This window comes from Rosa chinensis, chromosome 4 (genome assembly GCF_002994745.2).
Source record: "Rosa chinensis cultivar Old Blush chromosome 4, RchiOBHm-V2, whole genome shotgun sequence".
NCBI classification, from domain to species: Eukaryota; Viridiplantae; Streptophyta; class Magnoliopsida; order Rosales; family Rosaceae; genus Rosa; species Rosa chinensis.
This window is the reverse complement of record NC_037091.1, coordinates 15757501-15767708: the sequence shown is the minus strand read 5'-3', so window position 1 is coordinate 15767708 and position 10208 is coordinate 15757501. Positions and strand designations below refer to the sequence as shown.

At 41.8% G+C, this 10208-nt stretch overlaps 1 protein-coding gene and 1 long non-coding RNA gene across 19 annotated transcripts in view; both read right to left on the bottom strand.

The window, feature by feature from the left end:
* Positions 1–576: 576 nt before the first annotated feature.
* Positions 577–2392, bottom strand: LOC112200531. 2 transcript variants are annotated; one of them, XR_005809337.1, is made up of 4 exons: positions 2064–2392; positions 1889–1965; positions 1252–1377; positions 577–891 (listed from the first exon to the last, which is right to left on the bottom strand). It is a non-coding gene; the product is annotated as an uncharacterized LOC112200531 (long non-coding RNA). The 2 variants fall into 2 exon arrangements; XR_002936354.2 differs by having other exon boundaries at positions 1889–2392.
* Positions 2393–9119: 6727 nt separating this feature from the next.
* LOC112196404 (calcium-transporting ATPase 10, plasma membrane-type) overlaps positions 9120–10208 on the bottom strand; it is a 20962-nt gene continuing 19873 nt past the window's right edge. For 16 of the 17 annotated variants that reach the window (XM_040518493.1, XM_040518494.1, XM_040518501.1 and 13 more), the window contains one exon: positions 9122–9415. In XM_040518493.1, the coding sequence (XP_040374427.1) occupies positions 9308–9415 (108 nt within the window). In that variant the 3' untranslated portion in view covers positions 9122–9307. Of the gene's footprint in view, positions 9416–10208 lie in introns of all 17 variants that reach the window. The other variant, XM_040518504.1, reaches the window with a different exon arrangement.

Here is a 10208-nt window from a genome sequence, read left to right as displayed (position 1 = left end):
TGGATGCACCGATCAGTTTATGGCAAGACGATTTTGTGGTCTCTTTGATTCTGCAGGTTTTGGAAGACATTTTGGATCATTTCAAGATTATATGGTAGAGTGAGGATCATAGTCAATTCATTATGTAATGGTTTCAATTGTGGATACTCAATTGTTGTTGATTTGTAATGATTCCAGAAAATGAGGAGTGGAATGACTTAATATGCAATGTTAGACTCAAAATGTTCCAATTTGGAGCAAAAGGACTTAATATATTGTGTTAGACTCAAAATCTGGAGCAAAATGTGGAGCAAAATTACTTAATATGCAATTTTAGACTCAAAACCATGGCATCAGAAGTTCAAATCTGGAGCAAAATGACTTAAAATGCAATAAATCACAAGAAGTTCAAATCAGAAGTTCAATAAATCTCAAAATGTTCCAATCTGGAGCAAAATGACTTAATATGTTCCAATAAATCACAAGAAGTTCAATTTTGTTGCCAAAGTAGACAACAACCACAACCAACAAAACAAAATGCTTCCAAAGCAAAGCCGATACAACCAACATTTCTAAATAGGATACAATATACAAAGACTAAAGCCATTTCATTCCTTCTATAATACTGTAAAGTACAACAAATGACACCTTCTCCAGCATAGCAAGAGCAAAGCTCTGTGATTCCAGAAAATGCACATTACATTCACATGTTCTATACACTGTGATTCCAGAAAATGCACATTACATTCACATTACTTTTAGTGTTTACTACTACAAACATTCCACAAACATTCATCGAGTCATCTATTTCTTGCCTATCCCATTGCTTTTCATGCACCAACTCTTTAATTATAGTCTGAGAATGATATGTTTGTTACTGCTCAGCTCCTCAAGTATATCCTCATAGAAATCCTGCACACAAAAATCACATCAAAAAATTTAACAATTTCAGTTAAAATCAAGGAGCAAAGCATCTTGCACAAAGCAGCCTACAGTTGCAACTCAGGAGAGTTCTGAATGGGATATCTAATTCTCATTTGTATGTGAAGTGATAAAACTTAATGATTACTGGCAAACTAGCAACTGAACAGTCAAAATTAATGCCCAATGAATGTCAAACATGCATTGTGGACCATGAATACTTGAAAACTAAACTAAAATCTAAGTGCCTATCAATGAAGAAAAGAAAATCAAAGTCAAATACCGATATGCTTTGCAAAGACTTAAATGGAAGATAACATGAACAGATCTTTAAAGATGACAACGTACTACCTTCATGGACAATGACATGATCTTCTTGTAACAGACATCCACCGTCCCTGCTGTTCCAGAAAGACGAATAAGGGCAACTACTCCTTTTGGACCAAAATCATAGTATCTCCACTACTTTGTTCCAATCTGCAGATACACAGTATTTCAATACAAACCAACAAATCAAGTCACCACCAAAATTGAACACACCTATAATTTAATAAGCAAAAAGCTATAAGATTAAAATAAGGAAAACTATCCACTTCAAAACCCAACAATTAGACAGAAATAAAAGCCTTCAAATTAAAATACACAAAGTTGATGCTAACCAATGATATATGCTGTTGACAATTCCAAGCCTTAGCAGCGAAAACATAAACTTGATTCCAGAAAGTGTGACAAACATAGTAATAGCAAAACCCAATATCAAAATGAAGCTAAAGGCTCAATCTTTACATAAAAATGTGGGAACAGTTATATTCGCACTGATGAGGTGGGAAAAAAAAAAAAAAAAAGCTTCAGTTTGGCGGTGAGGTGGATCAAATTGCAAACCAAACCCAGATAGATAAACCCGCATACCCACATTCATAGGCACCACCCATAATTGCATGCACCGAAATTCAAAACCGGAGCAATCACACCCAAAATTCAAGCTTACCTTCTCTTTTCTGTCTTCTCCCGAATGTCTTCTTCTTTCCCATCTTCCTTTGCTCTCTTTGCTCTCGCTATCTGTCTCTATGGAGCGAAAAAACCCAGAAGCGAAAGATGAAAGCGGTGTAATCGATCAGAAAAAATTATTAAAAAAAGAAAAACAAAAAAAGAAATAGATATACCCAAATTTGTGTTCTTCTCAGATGAACCCAAGAACAGAGATTCGCATTGTTCGTTCTCTTCCCGTCCCCATGTTCTTCCTCAAATCAAAACCCAAGAACCGCCTTGATTCGCCATGTTCTTCCCTCTCTCTCGAATCAGTCGTCTCTTTCAGTTTCAGATTGGAAATCGCATATATTTGTTGTTGGGTCTTCCGCTCCCATCGCCTCACTCTTCCCCCTCTCTTTATCTCTCTATCTCTGTATGCAAATGAAACCATCTGAGGCTCTGAGCTTCTCTCTATCTCTGTATCCAAACAGTAACGCTCTCGATCCAAGCCGTTACTTTTCATTTAAAGAAACGGACGGCAGAGATTGACCCATCCGCAGATTATGTATAGCAAGGACGTCCTCTTTGGAACCTTGCTGTATATATATATATATATATATATATATATATATATTGAAACTTGTTTAAGTATATTGGTATTGAGAGAGATTGATGAGAGAAGTGTATTTCATTATAGAGAATAGGAGCCCTATATATAGGGATTACAAAGTGCATAATCTAATGTTACAAGGAATACCAATCCGTGTAGGATTGGGAAATCTAGAACCTTCTCTCCTATTCCTATTCCTAGTTTGATAAGGCACACTAAACTTGATTTTCCTTCAACACTCCCCCTTGTGCCGCTCAAACTTGGTGGTGACGCTTCATCCGTTGCCTCGTTAAAAACCTTGCCAGGTAACAAAAACCCTGTGGGACAAAAATAATCCTGGTCGAAGGACAAAAAGAGCACAACACGTCCTTCACTCTTCGAGATCGAACATGTAGACATCATAACTCCCCCTGATGTCGATATCTCCCCCTGATTGCTACAATCGTGGGAGTTCGGATAACTTTCTCAATCCGATGCTCTTCACATGTTTCTCGAAGGTGGATTTAGGTAACGACTTAGTGAATAAGTCCGCTACATTATCCTCTGATCGGATTTGATTCACTTCAATCTTTAGAAGTGATTGTTGTTGCTGATTATAAAAGAACTTAGGCGATATATGCTTGGTGTTGTCACCCTTGATGAAACCTAACTTCATTTGTTCAATACAAGCTGCATTATCCTCATAAATGCATGTAGGTTCATCTGTGGTAGACTTCAAACCACAACTTCCTTGAATGTGTCGAATTACAGACCTTAGCCATACACATTCACGTACAGCTTCATGTAGAGCAATAATCTCTGCATGATTTGAGGAAGTAGCAACAAGGGTCTGTTTTGTAGACCTCCAAGATATAGCAGTGCTTCCCATGGTAAAGACATAACCAGTTTGGGAGCGACCATTGTGAGGGTCAGAGAGGTACCCTGCATCAGCAAAACCCATCAAGACATCATTGTCGTTTTGATGGAGGGAGATAGGAGAACGCCGGCCACCATGAGCGGTGGCGGCGCCGGCGGCGGCAACATGGCCGGCGGCCATTCCATGGACGGGGGCGTTTTGCCTTTTGGGGTCCAATCCCAAATTTCCGTCATTCCTTTTCTCTCTGTAGGGATAGAATAAGCCCATATCAATCGTACCTCTTAGGTATCGAAAGATTGTCTTTATACCAATCCAATGGCGGCGTGTTGGCGCAGAGCTATGTCGAGCTAACAAGTTCACTGCGAATGAGATATCCGGTCTTGTGCATTGAGCTAAGTACAATAATGCGCCTATTGCACTCAAATAGGGCACTTCGGCCTCTAGGGGTTCTTCGTCCTCATCCCTTGGACGAAACGGATCTTTTCCGGGCTCAAGACTACGGCCGATCATGGGAGTACTCGCAGGCTTTGCTTTATCTTCATTAAAGCGCCTTAGAATTTTCTGAGTATATGCAGACTGATGGATCAAAATCCCATCACTACGGTGCTCGAGTTCTAAACCGAGACAAAACCGTGTTTTCCCAAGATCTTTCATCTCAAATTCGGATTTCAAGTATTTAGCAGTTTCCTTCAACTCATCTAGAGTCCCAATTAGGTTCATGTCATCGACATAAACTGCTACGATTGCAAATCCGGAACTTGTTCTTTTAATGAACACGCATGGGCATATTTCATTGTTAATATATCCCTTCCCAATCAAGTAGTCACTTAGACGGTTATACCACATCCGTCCAGATTGTTTTAATCCATATAGTGAGCGTTTTAATCTTATTGAAAACGCGCTCCGTGGTTTAGAGCCACTTGATTTGGGTAATTGAAGTCCATCTGGAACCTTCATATATATCTCTGAATCTAGATCCCCATAGAGATATGCTGTAACCACATCCATAAGCTGCATGTCAAGTTTTTCGGAAACTACCAAACTGACAAGGTAGCGGAACGTTATAACGTCCATTACGGGAGAATATGTCTCTTCGTAGTCAATTCCAGGGCGTTGTGAGAAACCTTGCGCCACAAGGCGGGCTTTATATCTTACCACCTCATTTTTCTCATTACGCTTTCTAACAAAGACCCATTTATGGCCAACAGGCTTTACACTTGGGGGTGTCTGCGTTACAGGCCCAAATACCTGTCTCTTTGTTAGTGAATCCAATTCAACCTGGATCGCATCTTTCCATTTAGGCCAATCTGCTCTTCGTTGACATTCTTCAACAGAGCGAGGTTCGATATCATCATATTCTATAATCCCTTTCGCAATATGATATGCAAATGCATCATCAATCGCCATAGAATTTCTATCCATCATCTCATGTACACTAGTGTAATTTATGGAGATCTCTCTATTCTCTGGAGTTGGTTCTGACATTGGAGCGTCCCCCAATGATGTCTCTTGGACATAACCATAATCCGGAATATTCTCATGAGATGGATTATTTATATCGATGATTAATGGATTATTTTGTGCCAAACTCGCTTTCTTTCTTGGGCGAGAATCCATCGAACCTATGGGCCTCCCGCGCTTCTTGGCGGGAGCCGTGGGCCTAGCCACAACGTCACCATCATTGAGAGATGGGACGTTGGCGCCATACTCATGCATTTTTGAGTTGGCGTCATGTCCTCTACTTTTAGGGACATCAATCCTTGCAGGCACGTTTGCAGCAGGTATGTGTGATCTCGTCACTTTAGCGATCTCAGAAAACGCATCAGGCATCGAATCTGCTACGTTCTGAAGATCGAGAATTCTCCGCACTTCAATTTCTGACTGTGCGGTTCGGGGATCAAGATGAGACATAGTGGGGACAGACCACGACAATTCCTGTCGTTCCTGTTGAACATTGATGTTCTTATCTCCCCCTAACGACGGGAAGACTGTCTCATCGAAGTGACAATCCGCAAATCTAGCGGTAAAGAGATCGCCTGTCAAGGGTTCTACGTAGCGGATAATTGTTGGAGAATCATATCCAACATAAAGGCCTAATCGTCTTTGAGGACCCATTTTGGTGCGCTGTGGCGGCGCAATAGGCACATAGACTGCACACCCGAATATGCGTAAGTGTGAGACATCAGGCTCATACCCAGTAACCATCTGGGACGCAGAGAAGGGTTGAGTGGCAGTGGGCCTCAGACGAATAAGCACAGCTGCATGCAATATTGCATAGCCCCAAGCAGAAATAGGGAGATTGGTGCGCATCACCAATGCTCGAGCAACCATTTGAAGTCGTTTAATGGTGGCTTCTGCGAGACCATTTTGGGTATGAACATGAGGAACAGGATGTTCAACATCAATCCCAATGGACATGCAATAATCATCAAAAGTCTTTGATGTAAACTCCCCAGCATTGTCTAATCTTATAGACTTAATGGGATGATCAGGGTGGTGAGCCCGTAACTTAATTATTTGTGCTAGGAGTTTAGCAAATGCAGCGTTCCTTGTGGACAATAGCATGACATGTGACCAGCGTGTCGATGCATCAACCAACACCATAAAATATCTAAATGGTCCGCATGGTGGTTGAATAGGTCCACAAATATCACCTTGAATTCTTTGCAAGAATGGTATATTTTCCTTGGTGTCCTTTGCATAGGATGGTCGTGATCCTAACTTTGCTAAAGAGCAGGCTTTGCAGAACGAATGATGGGCTTTAGAAACAACCAATGAGGATTTTGGTTGAGCCACAAAGTCACAAGTGACTTTAGAAGTAAAAGTTGGAGACAAAGGACCCTTGGTGGCGTCAATGCCACCCTGAGGCCGCAGGGGGAAGGCGGCGCCGGCCAAGGATGGCCGGATTTGGGGGTGAACGGCGCCGTGAGGCGCAGGGGCTCCTTCGGTGTCCAAAAACCGAGTTTTACTTCTTTTCGTTCTGAAAAAGGGATGTCCGTGTGAAGTCTTTAATATACGGATCATCATGTCACGACCTGGGTGTCCCAAACGGTCGTGCCAAAGCCTATACGTGTCGGAATCCCATAAATCATCTCTCATGACATGGTTGGATTCAATGACTCGAATAGTGGTTGCATACAACCCACTAGAGCGACACATAAGTTTCTCTAATACTCGTTTATGTCCGTAGTCATTAGAGGTGATGCAAAGGAACTCTTGTCCATTCTCACAATGTGTTTCCACATGAAAACCATTGGCTCTTATATCTTTGAAGCTCAATAGGGTTCTTCCTGCCCTAGGAGCATAAAGAGCTTCGGTGACATTCAAGGTAGTGCCATTAGGCAACATAAATTGAGCTGGTCCTCGACCATGAATCAATTGAGATGGTCCAGCCATCGTAGTCACAGAAGATCGAGTAGGCGCCATCCATAGGAATAGCTGCCTGTTTCGAAGGATGGTATGTGTAGTAGCACTATCCACGAGGCATTCGAGCTCTCCGGGAAACATACTGAAAAATAATAAAGTTCGAATTTAGAATATGTCCAAGACATTTGAATAAAATAAATCGATACTTTATTAATAATAGCCAATGATTACATCAAAGTTTCTTGACCAAAATCTAATCCAATATAAAAATCAAACCGTAGACAAATCGTAGTCACTCAATCCTTTTGGTAATTTCAATTTAGTTGTGACCAGGTAAGGTAAGGCGAGATTTTGGTGGAGCGTTGCTCACTTTTAAAACCGTTCTCTCAGATCAAACCTTGCCTAGACATCACAAGTACTCTTGAGTACGCCTAGAGGGAAAAAGTTAATACAATAAGTCATTTTATTGATTTAAGGCATAATAGCCATTACATAATTCTTGGAAAAGTAAAGGACTATACTAATCAAAATCTGCAGCATCCTTGTGCAATTCTTTGTCAGATTTGAAGTCCGCTATGGTGAGATTGACGTTGACATCATCACCATCTTCTTCTATATTTTCGGCAAAGTTGGCTTCATGCTCTCTGAAGTCTCTAAATGCCTTGTAATGCGCAGCCAATTGTTTGCTTGCGTTGCATTGTTTGAACCAGTGCTCACTAGATCCACATCGATGACACATGTCATTGTGATTTCCTCCCTTTAATTGAGGTGCATTGTTTGCACTTGGGTGGCGTCCCCCATAGGAGTTGGCGCCATTCCCACGGCCCTGGGTGGTTCCTCCATGTCCTGGAGCCCCACGGCCTCCTCTCCCACGTTGCCATGTATTGCCACGTGATCGTCCTTCATTCTGACGAGTACCTTCCTTTGTAGGGCGGTTATATGGACCAGAACGTCCGTTGTGTCCCTTATTCTTAGGGTTCCGCTCCTTGCGCCCTCCTTTGGGTGCATTATTATAATTCGCCTCTTGAACGCTCTTAGTTCCGATAGGCCTTGAATTATAATTCTTCACGAGGATATTATCATGCTTTTCAGCTACAGACATAATAGTAATGAGCTGATGAAATCTCGTGATCCGTCTAGTATCGAACTCCGTTCGATATTGCTTTGAGAGCAAAATTGCTGAGACGGGGAAGGTGGAGAGAGTTTTCTCAATTAGTTCTTGCTCTGTGACGGGTTGTCCACAGAACCCCAACATGGTTTTGAGGCGTAGAACTTCTGAATTGTATTCAGCTACAGACTTGAAGTCGGCGAATCGTAGATTGCCCCATTGAACTTTCAAGTCAGGGAGGAGGGTATCCTTGATATTACCAAATCGCTCTTCTAGCGCGACCCATAATTCTCTAGCATCCTTGATTGCCATGTACTCCAGTCGGAGTGATTTATCCATGTGGCGCCTCATCAAGATGAGGGCGGTGGCATTGTTCGTAGCCGTACGCTCAAATATGAGAGTAGGATTAGGAGCTTGAATTAAGGGTAGGATCCCTTTTGAAGTGAGATGGTGCTCAACATCCGTGGCCCAACTATGATATTCCGAGCCAGTTGAGGTAAGTGCAGGGAAGTCAAGTTTCGACATCCTGAAATAAGAAGAAGAAATATATTAGTTTCGGAGTTAAAACTTCCACGACAACTAAATATTTAAGATTTCCGAGCTATGCTACCAAGAAATCGATTTCCAAGAAAATTGGATTAGACCGAAACAATGATGTTTATAAGGTCATAAATCGATGCTTGCGGACGCTCTTAGTCCGAAGTCTTACGAACGCTCTTAGTTCGTTAATTGCGTGAATCCCCACGATTCCGCATTGAATCGAACCCACGTTCTATGAAAGGTGGGATGAAGAAGAAGGGAGGTTTTTAAGTCCCCGAGAAAAAGAAAGAATTTCAATTTAGGAACTTTAAAACTTACTCTTTTGGATACTTACTTTTTGGTTTTGGATCACGCGCGTGTCGATGCAGGCGTGATGGAACGAAGCGAGTCGAGTAAAGGTGTGCAGTGGTGCGTGGCAGCAGGGGCTGCAGTGGCAGTGAGTTGCAGGTGTGCTGCAGGGGCAGCAGGGGGTGCAGGGGCTACGGGCGCGAAGTGGGCAGGCCGGTTGCGGGGCAGCAGTCGTTGCGGGCAAGGCAGCAGCGAACGCAGGTGTGCGTACGGGCTGCGGGGGCAGGTGTGCGCGGGGCAGCAGATGTGCGGCAGAGCTGCAGGAGCAGCAGGGCAGCGACGCGGGGCTGCAGACGCACGGGCACGCAGGTAGGCAGAATAGTTGGTTTCGGTTTTTGTGGCTAGAGTCGTGCTGATAACGTGTTTAAGTATATTGGTATTGAGAGAGATTGATGAGAGAAGTGTATTTCATTATAGAGAATAGGAGCCCTATATATAGGGATTACAAAGTGCATAATCTAATGTTACAAGGAATACCAATCCGTGTAGGATTGGGAAATCTAGAACCTTCTCTCCTATTCCTATTCCTAGTTTGATAAGGCACACTAAACTTGATTTTCCTTCAACACAAACTAAATAAACAATAAATCAGTTATGGTGTGTTTCAGGATTAACTCTTAAGGAATCTACAAACCTCATCACCAAACTCAAGGAATATAACATCACCAACAACAATATCACAAATCGAAACTGGAACTTGTCGACCAGCTCTAATAACCTGCAGAATCAGAGAATGAGCCCAAAAGTTAACAATTAGGTGAAAGGTTAGGTATGTATCATTATACACGGGTTCTGTCACATTAGCAATATGCAAATAGAGTAAAACTATTTCAAGTGAGGGAAAAACAATACAAAATGACTACATTTTATAAAATTTATTTAGTATTACTCGGTGGATTACACTTATATGGACTACTAACTAATTCTACTACCTTCGGTAATTACTCAAATTGCTTAAAAATTAAGATCCTCCAGCAAGAGATTGATGATGAGAGACATTGACTAGTACATGACCTAAGAATCTTCCTGTCCTATAAACTGGTTTACAAGCAGCAGCTAATATTTGATAATCCTATAGCTCCTTTCCTCACTCTTTAATAACTTGGTCAATTCTGCATGTGAGGTTGATATAGTATCCCACCAAGTGAAGCCGAAAAGTTTACTTCTTTCCACAACACCCAGGACATTTATACTCTGGCTTTCCAAGAATGTAACCTAAAGAACAAATGTTGATGAATTTGAGATTTATCTGCCTCTGCTCAGGGTAAGAAAGATGACCCCTACTACATGTGGTGCATAGACAAAGATGTCATTTCAAAACCTGTCAAGGCAGTAGCCTCTAAACCCGTACTTGATTCAAAGCGCACTGCATGTTATTGCAAATTACGATACCAAATATGCAGGGAACTCCTCATTCTAAACCAACTGTAACTACTCTAGAATGTGTTCTTTGGCAGTAACAACATCGTAACTCCTCTGCAAACGATTGGAAATCAATCAAACAATCCACA